The sequence below is a fragment of the Pan troglodytes genome, chromosome 20 (genome assembly GCF_028858775.2).
Source record: "Pan troglodytes isolate AG18354 chromosome 20, NHGRI_mPanTro3-v2.0_pri, whole genome shotgun sequence".
NCBI lineage: Eukaryota > Metazoa > Chordata > Mammalia > Primates > Hominidae > Pan > Pan troglodytes.
In genome coordinates this window covers 25,941,027-25,966,027 of record NC_072418.2, presented here as the reverse complement: position 1 = coordinate 25,966,027, position 25,001 = coordinate 25,941,027, and the positions used below count along the sequence as shown (strand labels likewise).

The 25,001-nt window shown below is 39.8% G+C and overlaps 2 protein-coding genes and 1 pseudogene across 2 annotated transcripts; all 3 read right to left on the bottom strand.

The window, feature by feature from the left end:
• PANTROV1R-PS273 (vomeronasal 1 receptor panTroV1R-ps273 pseudogene) lies at window positions 10,164–10,712 on the bottom strand (annotated as a pseudogene).
• On the bottom strand, window positions 15,634–16,034 carry LOC740698 (small ribosomal subunit protein eS27-like). The gene has a single exon (XM_009435182.5). The coding sequence runs from the start codon at window positions 16,014–16,016 to the stop codon at window positions 15,696–15,698; it is 321 nt and encodes a 106-aa protein (XP_009433457.1). The 5' UTR covers window positions 16,017–16,034; the 3' UTR covers window positions 15,634–15,695.
• LOC129137997 (zinc finger protein 724-like) lies at window positions 16,035–17,162 on the bottom strand. The gene has a single exon (XM_054672920.1). It carries the CDS (start codon window positions 16,758–16,760, stop codon window positions 16,035–16,037), a length of 726 nt encoding a protein of 241 aa, XP_054528895.1. The 5' UTR covers window positions 16,761–17,162.
• Between the last annotated feature and the right edge of the window lie 7,839 nt (window positions 17,163–25,001).

Here is a 25,001-nt window from a genome sequence, read left to right as displayed (position 1 = left end):
CTACACATGGATTCTATAAAACTTAATTTCATTGAAGCAGAGAGTAAAATGGTGACCACCAGATCCCAAGGAATTTAAAAGAAAGGGGTGTTTGGGAAGATGTCTGTCAGACAATACATAATTATAGTTGGATAGGAGGAATACATTCAAGAGATATATTGTACAACATGGTGTCTATAGTTAATCATAATGTGTTATATTGGGAAGGGCCCAGATGGCCAAGTAGAAACAGCTCCAGTCTGCAACTCCCACCGAATTTAAACAGCAGGTGAATTCGGCATTTCTAACTGAAGTACCTAGATTCTCTCACTGGAACTGACTAGGCAGTTGGTGTGCCCACAGAGAACAAGAAAAAGCAGGGTGGGGCCACAGTTCACCCAGGACCTGCACAGGGTGAAAGGGAACTCCCTCCCCTAGCCGAGAAAGGCAGTGAGAGATTATGTTACCCAGGTGAAAAACTACACTTTTCCTATGGATTTTTGCAATTTGTGGTTTAGCAGAGTCCCTTTTGCTCCCACACTAACAGGCCCTTGCATTCCAAGCACAAAGCTATGTGGACCTGTGGCAGCTGCTAAGGTCAGTGGCCATTCAGGCAGGCACTTAGTTGCAGGAATTTTTGCAAACTCCAGTGGCTTCCAGAACTCATGAGGCAGGAGACTCATTCACTTATGTGGGAAGGGGACTAAAGCCAGTGTGCCAAGCGGTCTCACTCAGCAGATCCCACTCCCATTGAATACCACAAGGTAAGACCACTGGATTGGAATGCCTGCTGGCCAGCAAAGCAGCCTGAAGTATGCATAATGCAACCAAGTTTATTTTGGAGAGACAGGTGACTGCCGTAACTGTGACCCTAGTTGGTAGTTTTCCTCTGCCAGTGGTAGACAGACTGAGGTTTGGACTGGGCGAAAGTCCCCAGAGCACAGCCACAGTGGCTGTGGCAGATCATGGCCAGACTGCTTCTTTAAGTGGGAAACGGATACATCTGTCCTTACTGGGCAGAGTCTCCCTGGACAAATTCCAGGAACTTCAGCTGTAAGTTTACAGACAGAACTTTCATCTCTCTGGGTCAGAGCACCTGGGGGAGGGGCAGTCATAATCTAAGGTTCAGTGGATATAATCTTTTCTGCCTGCTGGCTCTGAAGTGTCCTGATGATCTGGATGAGGGAGATTCCCCACAGCACAATACACTGACACCAGTGAGGAGCATCCAATCTGCTTCTTTAAATCAGTTCCTGAATCTGTGCCTCCTGACTGGGTGAGACCTCCCAACAGGGGTTCCCGACACCTCATACAGGAGAGTTCAGGCTGGCATCAGGTCAGTGTCCCTGTGGGAAGAAGCTTCCAGGGGAAGAAGCTTCCAGAGGAAGGAGCAGGTGGCAATCTTTGCTGTTCCGCAGCCTTCACTGGTGATACCCAGGTGAACAGCATCTGGAGTGGACTGACCCCCAGCAAACTGCAGCAGACCTGCAGAAGAGAAGACTGTTAAAAAAGAGAGAAAAAAGCAGCAACATCAAGAAGACCACAAAAAAACTCATTCAAATCTCAAAGGTAGATAAATCCACAAAGATGAGGAAAAACCAATGCAAATATGCTGACAATTCCAAAAGCCAGAATGCCTCTTCTCCAGTAGATTGCAAAAAAACCTCTCCAGCAAGGACACAGAACTCGGCTGAAGCTCAGATAAATGAACTGACAAAAGTAGGCTTCAGGAGGTGAGTAAGCAATAATGAACTTCACTGAGCTAAAGGATTATGTTGTAACCCGATTCAAAGAAGCTAAGAACCATAATAAAAGATTACAGGAGTTGTTAACTAGATAACGAGTTTAAAAAGAAACATAAATGATCCAATGGAGCTGAAAAACAGAGCATGAGAACTGCATGATGCAAACACAAGTATCAATAGCTGAATTGACCAAGAGAAAGAAAGACTGTGAGCGCTCGAAGACTATCTTGCTGCAATAAGGCAAGCAGACAAGATTAGAGGGAAAAAAATAAAGAGGAATGAACAAAAACTCTGAGAACTATGGAACTATGTAAAAAGACCAAACCTACAACTGACTGGCATACCTAAAAGAGATGGGGAGAATGGAACCAAGTTGGAAAACACACTTCAGGAGATCATCCAGGAGAACTTCCCCAACCTGGCAAGACAGGCCAACATTCAAATCCAGAAAATCTAGAGAACCCTAATAAGATACTCCATGAACCATCCACCCCAAAAACATAATCATCAGATTCTCCAAGGTTGAAATTAAAAAAAAAAAAGGTAAGGGCAGCCAGAGAGAAAGACCAGGTCACCAACAAAGGGAAGCTCATCAGACTAACAGCAAACCTCTCAGTGGAAACCCTACAAGCCAGAAGAGATTGGGGGCCAATATTCAACATTCTTAATGAAAAGAATTTTCAACCCAGAATACATATCTGGCCAAACTAAGCTTCATAAGTGAAGAAGAAATAAAATCCTTTGCAGACAAGCTAATGACCAAGGATTTCATCCTGCCTTGCAAAAACTCTTTTATTTATTTATTTATTTATTTTTTTTATTGATCATTCTTGGGTGTTTCTCGCAGAGGGGGATTTGGCAGGGTCATAGGACAATAGTGGAGGGAAGGAGGGAAGGTCAGCAGATAAACAAGTGAACAAAGCTCTCTGGTTTTCCTAGGCAGAGTGTTTGTGTCCCTGGGTACTTGAGATTAGGGAGTGGTGATGACTCTTAACAAGCATGCTGCCTTCAAGCATCTGTTTAACAAAGCACATCTTGCACCGACCTTAATCCATTTAACCCTGAGTGGACACCGCACATGTTTCAGAGAGCACAGGGTTGGGGGTAAGGTCATAGATCAACAGGATCCCAAGGCAGAAGAATTTTTCTTAGTATAGAACAAAATGAAAAGTCTCCCATGTCTACTTCTTTCCACACAGACACAGCAACCATCCGATTTCTCAGTCTTTTCCCCACCTTTCCCCCTTTTCTATTCCACAAAACCGCCATTGTCATCATGGCCCGTTCTCAATGAGCTGTTGGGTACACCTCCCAGACGGGGTGGTGGCCGGGCAGAGGGGCTCCTCACTTCCCAGTAGGGGCGGCCGGGCAGAGGTGCCCCTCACCTCCCGGATGGGGTGGCTGGCTGGGCGGGGGGCTGAGCCCCCCACCTCCCTCCTGGACGGGGCGGCTGGCCGGGCGGGGGGCTGACCCCCCCACCTCCCTCCCGGATGGGGCGGCTGGCCGGGCGGGGGGCTGACCCCCCCACCTCCCTCCCGGACGGGGAGGCTGGCCGGGCAGAGGGGCTCCTCACTTCCCAGTAGGGGTGGCCAGGCAGAGGTGCCCCTCACCTCCTGGACGGGGTGGCTGGCTGGGCGGGGGGCTAACCCCCCCACCTCCCTCCCGGACGGGGCGGCTGGCCGGGCGGGGGGCTGACCCCCCCACCTCCCTCCCGGACGGGGCGGCTGGCCGGGCGGGGGGTTGACCCCCCCACCTCCCTCCCGGACTGGGCGGCTGGCCGGGCGGGGGGCTGACCCCCCCACCTCCCTCCCGGATGGGGTGGCTGGCCTGGCGGGGGCTGACCCCCACCTCCCTCCTGGACGGGGTGGCTGCCGGGCGGAGACGCTCCTCACTTCCCAGACGGGGCGGCTGCCGGGCGGAGGGGTTCCTCACTTCTCAGATGGGCGGTTGCCAGGTGGAGGGTCTCCTCACTTCTCAGACGGGACGGCCAGGCAGAGATGCTCCTCACCTCCCAGACGGGGTCGCGGTTGGGTCGAGGTGCTCCTCACATCCCAGACGGGGCGGCGGGGCTGAGGCGCTCCCCACATCTCAGACAATGGGCGGCCGGGCAGAGACGCTCCTCACTTCCTAGATGGGATGGCGGCCGGGAAGAGGCGCTCCTCACTTTCTAGGTGGGATGGCGGCCAGGCAGAGAGTCTCCTCACTTTCCAGACTGGGCAGCCAGGCAGAGGGGCTCCTCACATCCCAGACGATGGGCGGCCAGGCAGAGACGCTCCTCACTTCCCAGACAGGGTGGCGGCCGGGCAGAGGCTGCAATCTTGGCACTTTGGGGGGCCAAGGCAGGCGGCTGGGAGGTGGAGGTTGTAGCGAGCCGAGATCACGCCACTGCACTCCAGCCTGGGTACCATTGAGCACTGAGTTAACGAGACTCTGTCTGCAATCCCGGCATCTCGGGAGGCCAAGGCTGGCGGATCACTCGCCGTTAGGAGCTGGAGACCAGCCTGGCCAACACAGTGAAACCCCGTCTCCACCAAAAAAATACGAAAACCAGTCAGGCGTGGCGGCGCACGCCTGCAATCGCAGGCACTCGGCAGGCTGAGGCAGGAGAATCAGGCAGGGAGGTTGCAGTGAGCCAAGATGGCAGCAGCACAGTCCAGCTTCGGCTTGGCATGAGAGGGAGACCGTGGAAAGGGGAGACGAGGGAGAGGGAGAGGGAGAGGGGGAGGGAGAGGGAGAGGGAGAGGGAGAGGAGGGAGAGGGAGAGGGAGAGGGAGTGGGAGAGGGAGAGGGAGAGCGCAAAAACTCTTGAAGGAAGCACTAAACATGGAAAGGAAATCCGTTACCACCCACCACAAAAAGACACTGAAGTACACAGACCAATAACACTGAAGCAACTACATTAACAAGTCTGCAAAATTAACCAGCCAGCACCATGATGACAGGATCAAATTCACATATAACAATATTAACTTTAAATGTAAATGAGCTAAATGCCCCAGTTAAAAGACACAGAATGGCAAGCTGGATAAAAAGACAAGACTCATCACTGTGCTGTATTCAAGAGACACATTTCATATGCAGAGAACACATAGGTTCAAAATAAAGGGATGGAAAAGAATTTACTAAGCAAATGGAAAGCAGAAAAAAGGAGGAGATGCAATCCTTGTTTCTGACAAAATAGACTTTAAACCAACAAAGGTAAAAAAAGATCATTACATAACAGAATATGGTTCAATTCAACACTAAGTGCCAACTATCCTAAATATATATGCAACCATTACAGAAGCACGCAGATTCATAAAACAAGTTCTCAAAAACCTACAAAGAGACTTAGACTCCCCCACAATAATAGTGGGAGACTTTATTATTTATTTTTTTTTGAGACAGAGTCTCACTCTGTCACCCAGGCTGGAGTGCAATGGCGTGATCTCAGCTCACTGCAAGTTCCACCTCCCAGGTTCACACCATTCTCCTGCCTCAGCCTCCTGAATAGCTAGGAGTACAGTCACCCGCCACCATGCCTGGCTAATTTTTTGTATTTTTTTTATTTTTTTTTTAGTAGAGATGGGGTTTCACTGTGTTAGCCAGGATGGTCTCAGTCTCCTGACTTTGTGATCCACTCACCTCGGCCTCCCAAAGTGCTGGGATTACAGCACTTGTGAGCCACCACGCCTGGCCAAATAGTGGGAGACTTTAATACCCCAGTGTCAATATTAGACAATTCATTGAGACAGAAAATGAACAAAGATAATCAGGACTTGAACTCAGCTCTGGATCAAGTGAACCTGATAGATATCTACAGAACTCTCCCCACAAAAACAACATAATATACATTTTTCTTGGTGCCACATGGCACTCACTCTAAAATATACTACATAATTAGAAGTGAAACACTCCTTAGAAAATGCAAAATAACTAAAATCATAACAGTCTCTCAGACCACAGTGCAATCGAATTAGAACTCAAGATTTAAAAACTCACTTAAAACCACACAACTACAAGGAAATTGAACAAATTGCTCCTGAATGATTTCTGGGTATATAATGAGATTAAGGCAGAAATTTAAACAATTCTGAAACTAATGAGAACAAAGAGACAACATACCAGAATCTCTGGGACACAGGTAAAGCAGTTTAAGAGGAAAATTTATAGCACTAAATGCCCATATCAAAAAGCTAGAAAGATCTCAAATTGAAATCATAACATCACAGCTAAAAGAACTAGAGAACCAAGAGCAAACAAACCCCAGAGCTAGCAGAAGAAATAACCAAGCTCAGAGTGGAACTGTGAAAGATAGAAACATTAAAAATTACTCAAAAAATTAATGAATCCAGAAGCAGATTTATTGAAAAAAATCAATAAAATAGATAGATTGCTAGCTAAACTATTAAATAAGAGAAGAGAGAAGATTCAAATAAACATAATCAGAAATGAGAAGGGGGATACCACCACTTACCCTGCAGAAATACAAATAACCATCAGATAATACTATAAACACCTCTATGCAAATAAACTAGAAAACCTAGAAGAAATGGATAAACTCCTGAACAAATACACCCTCCTCAGACTGAACCAGAAAGAAGTCAAATCCCTGAATAGACCACTAACAAATTCTGAAATTGGAGCAATAATAGCCTACCAACAAGAAAAAGCCCAGAACCAGATGAATTTACAGCTGAATTCTACCAGAACTACAAAGAGGTGCTGATACCCTTTCTTATGCACTATTCCAAACAATTAAAAAGGAGAGACTTCTCCCTAACACATTGTATGAGGCCAGCATCATCCTGATACAAAAACCTGGCAGAGATACAACAAAAAATGAAAACTTCAGGCTATTATCCCTAATTAACATCAATGCAAAAATTATCAATAAAATACTTGCAAACTGAATACACCAGCACATCAAAAAGCTCATCCACCATGATCAAGTTGGCTTCATTCCCAAGATGCAAGGCTGGTTCAACATATGCAAATCAATAAATGTAATTCATCATATAAGCAGATCTAAAAAAAAAAAAAAAAAGAACCCACATGATTATCTCAATAGATGCAGGAAAGTCCATCAATAAAATTCAACATCCCTTCATGTTAAAAACTCTTCATAGGCCAGGTGTGGTGCCTCACACCTGTAATCCCAGCACTTTGGGAGGCAGAGGTGGGTGGATCACATGAGGTCGGGAGTTTGAGACCAGCCTGACCAACATGGAGAAACCCCGTCTCTACTAAAAATATAAAATTAGCCGGGTGTAGTGGCACATGTCTGTAATCCCAGCTACTCGGGAGGCTGAGGCAGGAGAATCACTTAAACCCAGGAGGTGGAGGTTGCAGTGAGCCGAGATAGCACCATTGCACTCCAGCCTGGGCAACAAGAGTGAAACTCTGTCTCAAAACAACAAAAACAACAACAACAAATAAAAAACTCTTAATAAACTAGGTATTGAAGGAACGTACCTCAAAATAATGAGGGCCATTTATGACAAACCCCGCAGCCAATATCATACTGACTGGGTAAAAACTGGAAACATTTCCCCTTGGAAACCAGTGCAAGGCAAGAATGCACTCTCTCACCATTCTTATTGAACATATTATTGGAAGTTCTGGTCAGGGCAATCAGGCAAGAATAAAAAATAATTTTCAAACTGGAATAGAGTAAGTCAAATTGTCTTTGTTTTCAGATGATGTGATCCTATATTTAGAAAACCCTATTTACTCAGTTCAAAAGCTTCTTAAGCTGATAAGACTACTTCAGCAAAGTCTCAGTATACAGAATAAATGTGCAGAAATTACAAGCATTCCTGTGCACCAACAATAGACAAGCAGAGAGCCAAATCGTGAATGAAATCCCATTCACAATTGCCACAAAAAGAATAAAGTACCTAGGAATACAGCTAACAAGGAAAGTGAAAGACCTCCTTAAGGAGAACTACAAAACACTGCTCAAGGAAATTAGAGGACAAAAACAGATGAAAAAACATTCTATGCACATGGGTAGGAAGAATCAGTATTGTGAAAATGGCCATGCTGTTCAAAGTAATTTATAGATTCAATGGTATTCCCATTAAACTACCATTGACATCCTTCACAGAATTAGGAAAAGCTATATTAAAATTTGTATGGACCCAAAAAAGAGCCCATAGGCTGGGTGTGATGGCTCACACCTGTAATCCCAGCACTTTGGGGGGCCGAGGCAGGCAGATCACCTGAGGTCAGGAGTTTGAGACCAGTCTAACATGATGATATCTCATCTCTACTAAAAATACAAAAATTAGCCGGGCATAGTTGTGGGTGTGTGAATTCCCAGCTACTCGGGAGGCTAGGGCAGGAGAATCACTTGAACCCAGGAGGCAGAGATTGCAGTGAGCTGAGATAGCACCATTGCACTCCAGCCTGGGTGACAGGGTGAGACTCTGTCTCAAAACAAACAAACAAACAAACAAACAAACAAAACAGCCCATATAGCCAGGACAATCTTAGGCAAAAAGAACAGAGCTGAAGGCATTACATTACCTGACTTCAAAGTATACTACAAGGCTACAGTAACTAAAACAAGAATGGTACCATTTCAAAAACAGACACATAGGCCACATAGAACAGAATAGAGAAATGAGAAATAAAACTGCATGTCTACAACCATCTGATCTTCAACAAACTTGACAAAAACAAGCAATGGAAAAAATTTTTTTCTATTTAATAAATCGTGCTGGGAGAACTGGCTAGCCATATGTAGAAAATTGAAACTGGACCTCTTCCTTATATCTCATAGAAAATAACTCAAGCTGAATTGAAGACTTAAATATAAGCCCAAAACTGTAAGAACCCTGGAAGAGAATCTAGGCAATACAATTGAGGACATAGGCATGGGCAAATATTTTATGATAAAATCACCAGAAACATTTGCACAAAAAGCAAAAATTGATGAATTAGGATCTAATTAAACTAAAGAGCTTCTGCACATAAAAAGAAACTATCATCAGGCCAAACAGACAACCTACAGAAAGGGAGAAAATTTTTACAATCTATCTTACAAAGGTCTAATATCCAGAATCTAGAAGGAACTTACACAAATTTATAAGAAAAAAACAAACAACCCTATAAAAAACTGGGCAAAGAAGATGAACACTTTATTCTTTCTTGAGATGGAGTCTTGCTGTCACCCAGGCTGGAGTGCAGTGGCATGATCTTGGCTCACTGCAACCTCCTCCTCCTGGGTTCAAGTGATTCTCCTGCCTCAGCGTCCTGAATAGCTGGGACTACAGGCATGTGCCACCACGCCTAGCTAAGTTTTGTATTTTTAGTAGATACAGGGTTTCACCACGTTGGTCAGGATGGTCTTGAACTCCTGACCTCATGATCTGCCCCCTGCCCCCCGCCCCCTCGGCCCCCCAAAGTGCTGAGATTACAGGCGCGAGCCACTGCACCTGGCTGAACAAACACTTTTCAAAAGAAGACATACATGTAGCTAACAAACCTGTGAGAAAAAGCTCACCATCACTAATCATCAGAGAAATGCAAATCAAAACCACAATGAGATACCATCTTATGTCAGTCAGAATGGTGGTTATTAAAAAGTCAAGAAACAACAGATGCTGGCTATGTTGCAGAGAAACAGGAATGCTTATATACTGTTGGTAGGAATGTAAATTAGTTCAATTATTAGAAAAGACAGTGTGGCAATTCCTGAAAGATTTAAAACCAGAAACACCATTTGACCCAGCAACTCCATTCCTTGGTATATACTCAAAATAATATAAATCATTCTATTATAAAGATACATGCATGTGTATGTTCATTGCTGCACTATTCACAATAGCAAAAACATGAAATCAACCCAAATGCCCATTAATGATAGTCTAGTTAAAGAATACTTGGTACATATAAACAATGTAATACTATACAGCCATGAAAAGTAGTGAGATTATGTCCTTCACAGAGACATGAATGAAGCTCGAAGCCATTATCCTCAGCAAACTATCACAAGAACAGAAAGCAAAACACCTCCTGTTCTCACTTGTAAGTGCGAGCTAAACAATAAGAACACATGGACACCAGGAGAGAAGCAACACACACTGAGGCCTGTCAGGAGAGGGCAGGATAGGAAGAGCATCAGGAAAAACAGCTAATGCACGCCGGGCTTAATACTTAGGTGATGGGTTGATAGGTGCAGCTAACCACCGTGGCACACATTTACCTATGTAACACATTCACCTATGTAACAAACTTGCACATCTACTCTGGAACATAAAATAAGAAAAAAATACTAATTTATTATATTTTTTTAAAATGCTAAGACAATGTCAATGTGGTCTCACCATAAAAATTTTAACTATGTGAGGTAAAGCATTAATTACCTAAAATTAAGCATTTGACAATGTATATATTCTTTAAAACATCATGTTTTACAGAATAAATATGCTTATCTGTCAAGTTAAAAAGATATTTTAAAAATATTACAGAAGAATACCAGTGTGTAAAATACTGTCTCTTTGTCATTAATTTGGCTAAATAGTATCAAAAACATATGGTTTCTGTGCTGCTCCTGCCATTTAATTTCTCAGTCACAATCACAGAAACTCTGATATTTATCAGCATGTTCTGAACCCAGCACAGTGCATGGGAGAAGCCAATGTACATTAGGGCTTTTATTTTAAGCTTGAGGGCACATGAAGTTTTTGGTGCTGATAATAAAGGTATAAAAGACACTAAGAAAGCAGGTGTTGCTTATGGTCTCATAACAGGGCACTCTGTGAATACAGTAAACAAGTTTGCGTGCAAAATAACAGAAAATGTTTTAATCAAAAAGCTGCTATGATCTTTAAAATTTTTTCCAAAAAAAAAAGTGAGCAAGGTGTTGGCTACAGTTAGGTGATGAAGAATAAAAACTGTAGACTGAACTTCATCCACTAAAAATATTGTATACAATAAGAGAAACTCCTCAAAATTGTAGTATCAATATGAAACAGAAATATTATTTTGAATTTCAAATCCACAGGGTTCATTTTATTATTTTGCAAAATTTAACATTATGACTTAAAGACAAAAGATTCTGCATGAGAACATAAGTTGTGCTATATCATAAAAAACCAAATTAAAACTGTTTTACTTGTGAATAAGTCTTAAAAACTTAATTTGTAAGATATATTTTCTAACAAATTTTATATTTACACTTTGTGTAAGAATCTAATGAGATTTTTCTGTTACAAAGAAAAACAGTGCTAACTGATTTATTTCTCTCACCTGTGGACAGTGAATTCATTTTTTGTTTGTTTGCTTGTTTTGTTTTGTTTTGTTTTGTTTTGAGACAGAGTCTCACTCTGTTGCCTAGACTGGAATGCAGTGGTGCGATCTCGGCTCACTGCAACCTCTGCCGCCTAGGGTTCAAGCGATTCTCCTGCCACAGCCTCCCGAGTAGCTGGGATTACAGGCACCTGCCACCGTGCCGGGCTAATTTTTGTATTTTTAGTAGAGACAGGGTTTCAGCATCTTGGCCAGGCTGGCCTCGAATTCTGACCTCACGATCCACCCACTTCAGCCTCCCAAAGTGCTGGGATTACAGGCATGAGCCACCGTGCCCAGCTGCCTCTTAATTAACTGATCTGAAAGTTATATTGATAAGCTAATTCTTTAGTTAAAACTAATTTTTCAGTGCATTACTAAAATACCAACTTCCTTATCAAAACCTACAAAGTACAGTGTGAAATGACATGGCATGAAGACAACAGTGAGGATACTGTAGCTGTAACACAGAAAAAAAAAGAAGGTCTGTGATGCATACATAGTTGGAATGCCAATAATGAGACAAACAAACTTGAGATAATTTGGTAATATAAGAAGCAGAATTGGCCAGGCTCAGTGGCTCACACCTGTAATCCCAGCACTTTGGGAGGCCGAGGCAGGTGGATCACCTGAGGTTGGGAGTTCGAGACCAGACTGACCAACATGGAGAAATCCCATCTCTACTAAAAATACAAAATTAGCCAGGCATGGTGGCACATACCTGTAATCCCAGCTACTCGGGAGGCTGAGGCAAGAGAATCGCTTGAACCCAAGAGACAGAGGTTGCAGTGAGCCGAGATCATGCCTTGCGCTCCAGCCTGGGTAACAAGAGCGAAACTCTATCTCAAAAATAAAAATAAAAAAAGCAGATTTTCTCTTTAAATTCAGCAAGAGTCAGCTGTGCAGCCAAAAAAAAAAAAAAAAAAAATCCTCTTCACATGACAAATCAACGTTATTTCTTCACCATTGATATTTTCTCTCTCTGACTTGAAGTTACAAACTAACTCCAGGAGGAATACTTATGGCTTATCATGAAGCATCTGCTACACAGCAAGCACTGCCATGTTCATTTGCTGAATTTATATACAAAAACATGCTCTTGACTTATGGAAGCCACCCTAGTAGTTACCTGAACAAATTTGCTCAATAAATAAATAAATTAACTTATGACAATTTTAAAATCTGAAAGGAACAGTAACTAAAGTGGGCTTATATAGTATTCTCCAAGTAAAAGAACAGAATGGAAACTTCTAATTAAATGAAACATAACTTCATACACTAATTGTAAAATTACATCTACAAATTATTTTGTGTGCACTACTAAATTTCATAAAAATCATTATAATCCCTGACCAGCTCACATAATGAATACTGCATAAACTACAAAACAAAAAAAAATAAGAAACAAGAAAATTATGGGTCTAGCAAAGAGTACCAAGCAAGTAAAACCTGGCAAATTGCATGGGGAGACTCTGAACCATAAGCCATAAAATTTTAAAGAATTCAATACAAAGCAGACAGTATAGAATTGCTTTCCACATTTTTTAGGGTTTTAGTTTTCTACTAAATTAGTCGCCTTAATAAAAAAATTTATGGCTGAGCGTGGTGGCTCACACCTGTAATCCCAGCACTTTGGGAGGCCGAGGCAGGTGGATCACGAGGTTAGGAGATTGAGACCATCCTGGCTAACATGGTGAAACCCCGTATCTACTAAAAATACAAAAAATTAGCCAGGCGTGGTGGCAGGTGCCTGTAGTCCCAGCTACTTGGGAGGCTGAGACAGGAGAATGGCGTGAACCCAGGAGGCAGAGCTTGCAGTGAGCAGAGATCGCCCCACTGCACTCCAGCCTGGGCGACAGAGCGAGATTCCGTCTCAAAAAAAAAAAAAATTTATTGTTTTCTTCTGAAAATATGCCCTGACTCATACTTACACACACATTCATCATAATTTGCATATACCTAGTGTTATATTTAAAATAATATATGTGTATATTTAACCCGATTGAAATCAAAACTAAAATTCTGTATGTATGTGTTTGCAGGCAGAGTTGCCACATGTTGAAAAATATATATATATAAAAAACAAATTTTTGAAAGTTTTTTTTAGGACTCAGATATGTATGAATTTTATTTATATAATTTTAATTATGACCATAAAATTTATCCTGTACTCAATAACAATTGTACATTTAAAAATAGCTGAAGGTGTAGAATTGGATTGTTTGTAATACAAAGAACAAATACTAGTGGTGATGGATACCTCATGTACTCTAATGTCGTTATTACATATTATATGCCTGTACCAAAATATGCCATTTATGTGGATCACTTGAGGTGAGGAGTTTGAGACCAGCCTGGCCAACATGGTGAGTCCCCATCTCTACTAAAAATACAAAAATTAGCTGGGCATGGTGGCAAGTGCCTGTAATCCCAGCTACTTGGGAGGCTGAGGCAGGAGAATTGCTTGAACCTGGGAGGTGGAAGTTACAGTGTGCCAAGATCGTGCCACCACACTCCAGTCTGGGTGACAGAGCGGGACTCCATCTCAAAAAAACAAACAAACAAACAAACACTTCATTGACTGTACAATAGATGTTACATTTTAAACAATGTTTTACTAGAAAATTAAATTCACATATAACTGAAAAATTTTTAAATGTACTGCATATTACATAAAAGTACAATTAATAAGTTACTGCTAATTTAATTAATTTTAACTAAAACTTAAAAAAATTTTTTTTCACTATAGTGGACAAAAATATTACTCAGAACACCTACCTCATACATCACTTAACATTATAAGTTAACCATAATGAGCCTCTCTACTTAAATTTTCATTATGTATTTTATATTTTAATGTTCTTACTCTTCCATGGAAAAGGTCATAAATAATGCCTACCTAATAAAAAAGAATCTCTTATATCTGTAATGCAGTAATATTTGATCACATGCTTTCACATGTAAATACAATAGGAATGGAGACCATGAAGTAATTTGAGAGTTAAATTACATCATTATTTGCTTTTCAAAAAAATCTGTAATAATAAAAAAGTATACTTTGAATGTAATTATAACTCTACAAAAATCTTCTACTTCTTTTAAAGTTATATACTAATAACTTATCAAATAATTTTAGTTTGGGATTATTTTCTATACTCAACACTCTGATTTAATGTAATGTCTGAAGAGTAAGTGCCTTATTTCTACTGTGTATTCTCTGTGATTTACATAAAGTTAGTTTTGAAGTATTTTTTATATTTACTTCATTTACAAAAATATATCTTAGTATAAACTCTATGATGTTTTCTAAGCTGTAGGTTTTGAAATGTGTTTCTTTCAAATTCATTACATTTGCAGGGTTTTTCTCCAGTATAAATTTCCTGATATTGAACAAAGTTTGAGCAACTTCTTTAGGGTTTTCCTCTAGTATGAAATATATACAATAAGATCTGTGATACAAGTAAAAGTACTACTAAGGGAGGAGACCACCCCTCATATTGTTTTAAGCCCACTTTCTGCCTCCAAAGAAAGACAAAGTAAAAACTAAAAGGCAGAAATGAAATCCACGAGCAGACAGCTCGGTGCCACACCCTGGGCCTGGTAGTTAAAGATTGACCCCTGACCTAATCAGTTATGTTATCTATAGATTACAGACATTATATAGAAAAGCACTGTGAAAATCCCTATCCTGTTTTGTTCCAATCTAATTACCGATGCATGCAGCCCCCAGTCATGTACCCCCTGCTTGCTCAATCATGACCCTGTCACGTGCACGCCCTTAGAGTTGTGAGCCCTTAAAAGGGACAGGAATTGCTCACTCAGGGAGCTCGGCTCTTGAGACAGGAGTCTTGCCAATACCCCCTGCAGAATAAACCCCTTCCTTCTTTAATGCAGTGTCTGAGGAGTTTTGTCTGTGGCTCATCCTGCTACACTACAATCCTTTTTATATTTGTAAGGTTTGTCCTCAGAATAAATACTTTTTCACATTATGGGCTTATATTTTCTGAAAGACCTTTTAAGAGTAATTGCATATATAATGCTTTTATTAAGTATGAACTCTCTGATGTTGAGTAAGATGTGAGCGGATATCAATGGCTTTTCTATAGTCTTTAAATTTATACAATTTTTCTCAAGTATAAATGGTTTCCTGTGCAATAAGGTGTGAGCATTGGTTAAAGGTTTTGCCACATTCTTCACACTTGTAGAAGTTTTCTCCAGTATGAATTATCTTACCTATTATTAAGCATGACTACCATTTAAAGACTTTGTCATATTCCTCACATTTTTAGACTTTCTCACCAGTATGATTTCTTTTATGTTTAGAAAGGTTTGAGGTGTTGTCAAAAGCATTGTCACATCTTTCAGGTTTGTGAAGTTTTTCTCAAGTATGATCTGGGGACTTGTTAAAGGCTTTGCCACATTCTTCACATTTGTAATTTCTCTTCAGTATGACTTATGTGTAGCAAGATGTGAGGAATGGTTACAGGCTTTGCCACATTCTTTACATTTGTAAGTTTTCTCTCCAGCCTAAATTATTTTATGTTTAGCATGGATTGAGAAATGAGTAAAAGCTTTGCTACATTCTTCACATTTGTAGATTTTCTCAAGTATGAATTATCTTATGTTCAGTAAGTTTTTTTAATCCAGAATGTGTTTATTGAGATGGTTTCCCACTCATCTTGATTCAGAGTGCTTTTAGTGCTGCTTCCTCCTGAAGGAACATCCTTCTGTAAGCCTTGCTTTTCCTCCTGTAGGCTGGCAGAGGACAGTGGAGCAGCCAACACACAAAACTACCATTTGTGCATGACTAAAGACCGTGGTGATTTTATAGCATCCTGGGCATTTCACATCCATGAAGTAGGAATTGGGGCTCTGCACCAGGCGTTTCTTCTTGTGTTTCCTCTTCTCTTCTGGAGAGGGATGAAGGAGATCCTTTGTGAGAGGCATGTCCTCTTGTGGGAAGGTTGTCACCACCGGAAAGCTGTTCAGTAAGTTTTGAGGACCACTTAAAAGCATTGCCACATTCTTCAAATTCTAGAGTTTCTCTCCAGTATAAATTATCTTATGCTTAGTAAGGTTTGAGGACCATTTAAAGGCTTTGCCACATTCTTCACATTTGTAGGGTTTCTCTTCAGTATGAATTATCTTATGTACAGCAAGGTGTAAGGACCAGTTAAAGGCTTTGCTACATTCTTCACATTTGTAGGGTTTCTCTCCAGTATGAGTTATCTTATGTTCAGTAAGGTTTGAGGACCACTTATAAGCTCTGCCACATTCTTTACATTTGTAGGTTTTCTTTCCAGTATGAATTCTCTTATGGGTAGTAAGGTGTGAGTACTGGCTAAAAGATTTGCCACATTCTTTACATTTGTAGGTTTTCTCTGCAGTATGAATCATTTTATGTAAAGTAAGGTTTGAGGAGGAGTAAAAGGCTTTGCCACATTCTTCACATTTGTATAGTTTCTCTCCAGTATGAATTATCTTATGTCTGGTAAGGTTTGAAGACCACTTAAAAGTTTTGCCACATTCTTCACATTTACAAGGTTTTTCTCCAATATGAATTATCTCATTTTCAGGAAGATTTGAGGACCACTTAAAATCTTTGCCAAATTCTTCACATTTGTAGTGTTTCTCTCTAGTATGAATTCTCTTATGTTCAGTAAGATTTGAGGACTGTTTAGAAGCTTTGCCACATTCTTCACATTTGAACAGTGTCTTTTTAGTGTGAATTCTTTTATGTTGAGTGAGGGTCATGAACATTTAAAGACTTTGTCACATTCTTCACATGTGTAGGAATTCTCTCTAGTATGAATTTTCTTATGTTGAGTTAGGTGTGAAAGCATGCAAAATGATTTGCCACATTATTTACATTTGAAAGAATTTTTTTCAGTATATCTTATTTTATTATTATTTGAATTTGGATATTTATAAAAGACTTTCACATATTTATCCCCACAAAATATTTTGCTCTGGGTCGATGTCAAACATTGATTGCATCCATTATAACCTCCTTTGTGCATCCTACCATCATCCACACTTTTGCAGTTTTTTCTTAGTTGTAAATTCTCATCTCCACACTTTGCATATGTTCTCAGTATCAAGTTTTGGAAGGAATCTTTCATGCCCTGCTCTGGCCACAGGTCTTGAGCAAAATGAGAACACGTAACTGAAAGAAATAAAAATAAAAAATTACTCCAGTTGCTAGACTCAGATAAATATACTTTACTAATCTAACCTATAAAATTGTACAAACTACATAAGCAAGATGGCACAGCAAAATACCACAGGCCCTAATTCTTTTATAGACATATACATGTAACAAAAACATACTGACCAAAATACACTTGCAGAAAATTTATAAATGGGTTAACTGTGTGCAATGCCCGGGTGAAAACAATGCAAAGAGCCACATAGAAAGATTGTGTTACAGTTACGCAACACAGCTTTTCCTGATCCCTAAGATAACAAAGCTTTTTTAGCAGTAAATTGCTGGCTGGTCATGATGGCTAACACCTGTAATCCAAGCCCTTTGGGAGGCAGAAAAAGGTGGATCACCCAAGGTCAGAATTTTGAAACCAACCTAGACAAAATAGCAAAAGCTCATCTCTACTAAAAATTTAAAAATTTGCCAGGTATGGTGGCACACACCTGTAATCCCAGTTACTCTGAAGGCTGAGGCATGAGAATCACTTGAACTTGGGAGGTGGAGGTTGCAGTGAGCCAAGATCTCACCACTGCACTTCAGCCTGGGTGACAGAGCAAGACTCTGTCTTTAAAAAAAAAAAAAAGTAATTGCCAACTCCTGGTTTCTTTTTTAAAAGATGGGAAAAATACTGGCATGTACATATTTATTTCTGGCTTCAAGGGGCCTTTCCAGACCCTAGTTTCTTCCCTGCATTACATAAAGTGGTGAAAGAAATGGTGGGATACTTTGGAATGACAGTTTGAGTCTGCTGAGACCAAATGTAAATGTTATAGCAGCAGAGAGACTGCAGTATCACATACAGGAAACACATGTAGCAAGTGATTACTGACTATTAAAACAGAAATAAACTTTTTTTTTTTTTTTTTGAGACAGAGTCTCACTCTGTCACCTAGGCTGGAGTGCAGCAGCGTGACCTTGGCTCACTGCAACCTCTGCCTCCTGGGTTCAAGTAATTCTCCTGCCTCAGCCTCCCTAGTAGCTGGGACTATAGGCACGTGCCACCACACCCGGCTAATTTTTTGTATTTTTAGTAGAGGCGGGGTTTCACAGTGTTAGCCAGGATGGTCTGGAACTCCTGACCTCGTGATCTACCCTCCTCAGCCTCCCAAAGTGCTGGGAATACAGACTTGAGCCACCTCGCTCGGCCTTCGTTACTTTTAATGGCAAAACTGTGATTACTTTTGCACGAGCCTAATAGTTTACATTCCCACCAGCAGTGTAAAAGTGCTCCCTTTTCACCACATCAATGTGAACATGTAATTTTTTTTTATATTTTAATTATGGTCATTCTTGCAGAAGGTGGTATCACTTTATTGTTTTAACTTGTATTTCCCTGATAATTAGGGATATTGAGGATTTTTTCATGTTTGTTGGCCATCTGTATATCTTCTTAGAATTGACTGTTCATGTTCTTAGCCAAATTTTTGATGGAATTATTAGTTTTATTGCTGATTGTTTGAGCTCCTTGTAGATTCTGGATATTATTCCTTTGTCAGATGAATAGTTTATAAAAGTCTTCTCCCACTTGTGCATTTTAGTTTAAGGCCCATTGATTTATCTTTGTTTTTGTTGCATTTGCTCTTGGGTTCTTGGTCATGAACCTTTGCCTAAGCCGATGTCTAGAATCATTTTTCTGATGGTATCTTCTACAATTTTTATAGTTTCAGACCTTACATTTAAGTGATTGATCTGTCTTAAGTTGAATTTGTATAAGGTGAGAGATGAGTTTCCAGTTTTATTCTTCTACATATGGCTTGCCAATTATCCCAGCAACATTTGTTGAATAGAGTGTCCTTTCTCCCACTTTATGTTCTTATTTACTTTGTCAAAAAAGTTGGCTGTAAGTATTTGGCTCTATTTCTGGGTTCACTATTCTGTTCCATTGGTCTACCTGCCTGTTTTTCTACCAGTACCATGCTGTTTTGGTAACTATAGCCTTGTCATATGATTTGACATCAAGTAACATGATGCCTTCAGATTTGTTCTTTTTACTTAGTGTTGTTTTGTCTATGTGGGCTTTTTTTTTTGGTTCCATATGAATTTTAGTATTGTTTTTTCTAGTTCTGTGAAGAATAATGATGACATTTTGATGGAAATTGCATGAAATTTGTATACAGATTTTGGCAGTATGGTTATTTTTACAATATTGACTCTACCCATCCATGAGCATGGGGTGTGTTTTTGTGTTATGTATGATTTTTTTCAGCAGTGTTTTGTGGTTTGCCTTGTAGGGACCTTTTACCTCATTGGTTAAGTATATTCCTAATTTTTTTTATTTATTTATTTAGAGACAGAGTCTTACTCTTTCACCCAGGCTGGAGTGCAGTGGCATGATCTCAGCTTACTGCAAACTCCACCTCCCAGGTTCAAGCAATTCTAGTGCCTCAGCCTCCCAAGTAGCTTGGATTATAGGAATGCACCACCACGCCTGGCTAATTTTTGTATAGAGGGGGTTTTACCATGTTGTCCAGGCAGGTCTCAAACTTCTGAGCTCAAGCAGTCCTCAGCCTCACAAAGTGCTGGGATTACAAACATGAGCCACCACACTCGGCCCTAATTATTTTATATTTTTTGCAGCTGTTGTAATAGGGTTTAGGCTCTTTACTGGATTTTCAGCTTAGTAGCTGTTTATGTTTTGCAGTGCTATTGATTTGTGTACATTTATTTTGTATCCTGAAACTTTACTGGACTTATTTAACAGATCTAGAAGTTATTTGGGTGAGTCTTTAGGGCTTTCTAGGTATACAATCATATGCATCAGTAAACAGTGACAGTTTGACTTCTTTACTAATTTAAATGCCATCTATTTCTTTCTTTTGTCTGATTGCTGTGGCTAGGACCTCCAGTATTATGTTGAATAGAAGCGGTGAGAGTGGGCATCCTTGTCTTATTTCAGTTTGCAGAGGGAATGCTTCCAATTTTTCCCCATTCAGCGTAATGTTTTTTTTGGGTTTGTCATAGATGGCTTTCATTATGTTGAGGTATGTCCCTTCTATGCTGATATTGCTGAGGGTCTTAATCATAAAAAGGTGCTGGATTTTATCAAATGCTTTTTTTGCATCTATTGAGATGATTGTATAATTTTTGTTTTGAATTTTATTTGTGGTCTATTACATTTATCCCTGCATCCCTGGTATAAAATGCACTCGACCATGGTGTATTATCTTATTGATATGCTGTTGTGTTTGGCTAGCTAGTATTTTGTTGACAATTTTTTAAATTCATTTTCATCAGGAACATTGGAGTGCAGTTTTCTTTTTGTGTTATGTCCTATCCTGGTTTTCATATTCAGGTGATATTGGCTTCATATAATAATTTAGGAAGGATTTCCACTTTCTATACTTTTTGGAGTAGTTTCAGTAGGATTGGTACCAATTCATCTTTGAATGTCTGATAGAATTCACCTATAAATTCATCTGGTCCTGGACTTTTTTGTTAATGACCATTTTTTAAATTGCTGTTTCAATCCCACTACTTGTTATCGGTCTCTTCAGAGTGTCTATTTCTTTGTAGTTTAATCTAGGTGGGTTATATTTTTTCCAAGAATTATTGTTTCTAAGTTTTCTAGTTTGTGCACATAAAGGTGTTCTTAGTAGCCTTGAATAATCTTTTGTATTTCTGTGGTATTGGTTGTAATATCTCCCATTTTGTTTCTAATTGAGCTTATTTGGAGCTTCTCTCTCTGCTTCTTTTAGTTAATCTCACTAATGGCATATCAATTTTGTTTATCTTTTCAAAGAACCAGATTCTTGTTTTATCTTTTGTGGTTTCGTTTCAATTTTATTCAGTTTTTCTCTGATTTTATTCAGATTTTTGTTATTTCTTTTCTTCTGCTGGGTTTGAGTTTGGTTTGTTCTTTCTCTAGTTTCTTGGTGTATGCTTACATTGAGTCTCTTGAAGACAGCAGCTACTTGTTGTAGGGATTCCTATTTATTCTGCTATTCTGTATCTTTAAAGTGAAGCACTTTTGCCAGTTACATTCAACATTAGTAGTGAGAAGTGAGGTACTGCTGGATTCATCATGCCAGCTGTTGCCTGAATATCTTGTTATTTTTCTTTGTGTTATTGTTTTATAGGTCCTGTAAGATTTATGAATTAAGGAGATTCTACTCTTGTGTATTTTGAGGTTTTGTTTCAAGATTTAGATATCCTTTCAGCATTTCTTGTAGTGCTGAGTTGGCAGTGGCAAATTCTCTCAGCATTTGTTTCTGTGAAAGAGACTTTATCTCTTCTTCATTTATATTCCTTTATCTCACTGGATTCAAAATTCTTGGCTGATAATTATTTTGTTTAAGGAGGCTAAAGGTAGAATGCCAATCCCTTCTCATTTGTAATATTTCTGCTGAAAAGTCTGCCGTTAATCTGGTAGATTTTTATTTATAGGTAACCTGATGCTTTCACCTCACAGCTCTTAAGATTATTTTCTTCATCTTGACATTAGATAACCTGATGACTATTGCCTAGGTAATTATCTTTTTGTAATGAATTTCCTGGGGGCTCTTTGAGCTTTTTGTATCTGAATGTGTAAATCTCTAGCAAAGCTATGGAAGTTTTGTTGTTGTTGTTGTGGTTTTATTATTATTATTCCCTCAAATAAGTCTTCCAGGCTGGGCACAGTGGCTCATGCCTGTAATCCCAGCACTTGTGGAGGCCAGGGTGGGTGGATCACATGACATCATGAGTTCTAGACTAGCCTGACCAATATGGTGAAAACCCATCTTTACTAAAAATACAAAAATTAGCCAGGTGTGGTGGCGGGCACCTGTATTCCCAGCTACTCAGGTGGCTGAGGCAGGAAAATCACATGAACCTGGGAGGCAGAGGTTGCAGTGACCCAAGGTCGTGCCCCTGCACTCCAGCTGGGGTGACAGAGTGAGAGTTCATCTCAAAAAATTTTAAAAAAGAAAACAATTTTCTTTAAAAATTTCAATAAGATGCAGAGAACACAGATAACTAAAAAAATTTTAGGAAACAACACAGAAACAAAATTAGAAACAATACATAAGTAGGCCAAGCATGGTGGCTCACATCTATAATAATAAAACTTTGGGATGCTGAGGCAGGAACATTATTTGGGACCAGGAGTTCAAGACCAACCTGGCCAACACAGCAAAATGACATCTCATGTTATATATATATATAGAGAGAGAGAGAGAGAGAAATAAAAACCATAAAAACAACCACACAAAAATCCTGCAGTTAAGGTAAACAATGGCAGAACTGAAGAAGTGTAGTAGAAAATTTTAACAGGAGACTCAATTATAAAAAAGAAAATTCAACAAACTCAAAAACTTGTCATTTGAAAGTAATCAATCATAAAGTGAACAAATTGACACATTTTAGAATTTTCAGAAGAAGACAGAGAAAAAGAATAAAGGAGATTGAAAGACATAATGTCTGAAAACTTTCCAAATCTAGGCCGAGCCTGGTGGCTCACATCTGTAATCCCAGCACTCTGGGAGGCCAAGGTGGGTGCATGGCTTGAGCTTAAGTGTTTGAGACCAGCCTGGGCAATATGACAAAATCCCATCTCTACAAAAAAATACAAAAATTAGCCAGGCAGGGTGGCACATGCCTTTAGTTTCAGCTGCTTGGGTGGCACATGTGGGAAGATCGCTTGAGCCTGAAAGGCAGAGGTTGCAGTGAGCTGAGATCACGCCACTGCACTTCAGCTTGGGTGACAGAGTGAGCCCCTGTCTCAAAAAAAATCTTTCTAAATTTAGAAAAGGATATGAACATCCAGTTTTATGAAGCTCAATTTATCCACAGAAAAAAAAAATAAACCTAGTAAATATTACCCTAGAACACAATATCATTAAATTGTCAACATTCACAGATAAAGCACAAATCTTGAAAACAGGAAGAGATAAGAGATTCTTTACATACAAGAGAAACTTTATGTAATCAGTGGATTTTTCAGCAAAAATATTGCAAACCAGAAGATTTAATTATGAATTTAAAATGCTGAAAGAAGAAAAGAAAAACCTGACAACTGAAAAGACTATATCCAATAAAGCTGTCCTTTAGGCATAAAACAGATCAAGACATTTCAAGACAAAGGAAAAAGGTGAGGAAATTTATCGCCACTCAACCTGTCTTACAAGAAATGATACAGGGAATTCTTCACATTAAAATGATGGAATCATAACTAACATTATGAAAAACATTAAAGTATAAATGTCACTGGAAATGATAAGTATATAGTGAAATTCAGAATATTGTAATGGTTTTGTAAAAATACTTTAAACTCTAAAATAAGATCTATACAAAAAGTATTAAAAATATAGTGACAATAATTTTTTAATAAATATACAACATAAAAAGTTATAAAATATTAGCTGGGCATGGTGGCAGGTACCTTTAGTCCCAGCTACTCGGGAGGCTGAGACAGGAGAATTGCTTGAACCTGGGAGGTGGAGTTTGCAGTGAGCCAAAATCATGCCACTGCACTCCAACCTGGGTGACAGAGCGAGATTCCGTCTCAAAAAAAAAAAAAAAATTCCCTGTTAATGCTGATGTTGCTCTCCAGCTCTCAGAGAAAGCAGGAATAACACACAAAGTCCCTTACATACAATATTCTTATTGAAACATGAATATTTTTTGTTTACAGTGAAAACCACTAATCACCATCCCAAAAGATCACATTTTTTGCCAGCTATTTGAAGTCTACAGAAGGCTGGAGAATGCATTTTGAAACATGTACACATGTGTTAATGCAATGTTTATTGAGCTCATACTATGTGCTCACAAGTATGCTGTGGTGTGTTGTGCTGGGAAACTCACCTGGTGTGAGTGAAACCTCAAAAAATTCTGTGAAGTAGGTATTAAGTGTCCCATAATTTCTAGCAGGATTTAGATGATGGTTCAGGCTGTTTGTTTTCTTTTTTTGAGATGGAGTTTCACTCTTGTTGGTGCAATGGTGCAATCTCAGCTCACTGCAACCTCCTCCTCCCAGGTTCAAGTGATTCTCCTCCTTCAGCCTCCTGAGTAGCTGGGATTACAGGGATGTGCCACCATGCCCGGCTAATTTTGTATTTTAAACAGAGACTGGGTTTCTCCATGTTAGCCAGGATGGTCTCGAACACCTGACCTCAGGTGATCCGCCCATCTCGGCCTCCCAAAGTTTTGGCATTACAGGCGTGAACCACCGCACCCAGCCCTGTTTGTTTTCTTATCACTATGAAACCTAAATACAGAAGATAAAAGGGATACAGAAATGAAGGCTTAAGTAGAGGTCCAAAAGACTTTTAATTGTTGTGTTTATATTTTCTTTCTCATAACATGTAGAAAAACTATTGGATTTGCAGAAGTGTAAAACAGGTTGCTGTATGAAATGTCTCTAGAAGCACTGGTTTCAATAAGAAAGAAAGAAATTAAGGCTCCAAATAAATAATCCTTTGCTCCCATTTATTCGTTTTTGGGTCTAGGAAAATCATGAGATCCAGCTCTGAAGAGATACCAAGAGTTGCCACACATAAATCCAATCTCCTCTAATCAGTTCTGTGAGGGAGATATCAGGGTGAGGCCAGACCCGGACAAGGCTCAGAAGAGGGTAGAGCTGGGTAGGGCTGGGGCAGGGAGCTGGCCCTCAGCTTCTCATCTCTATCTTGCTGGCTTATTTTCAGTTCTCCATTCTAAGCCTGACCAATAAGAACTTGACTCCCAGAACTTTTCTGATTTAAACGATTTAAGCCTCATCCTATCTATTTTGCATGATACAATAGCAACCAATTTTACCAAATCATGTAGGTCTTTCTAAAAAAATTACATTGAAGCTGGGCATGGTGGCTCATGCC

Excerpts from the sequence above, each read along its gene's own strand:
- LOC740698 (XM_009435182.5), bottom strand. The coding sequence starts at position 16,016 with ATGCTTTTAAGTGGTCCTCAAAACTTACTGAACAGCTTTCCGGTGGTG.
- LOC129137997 (XM_054672920.1), bottom strand. The coding sequence starts at position 16,760 with ATGTTCATGACCCTCACTCAACATAAAAGAATTCACACTAAAAAGACA.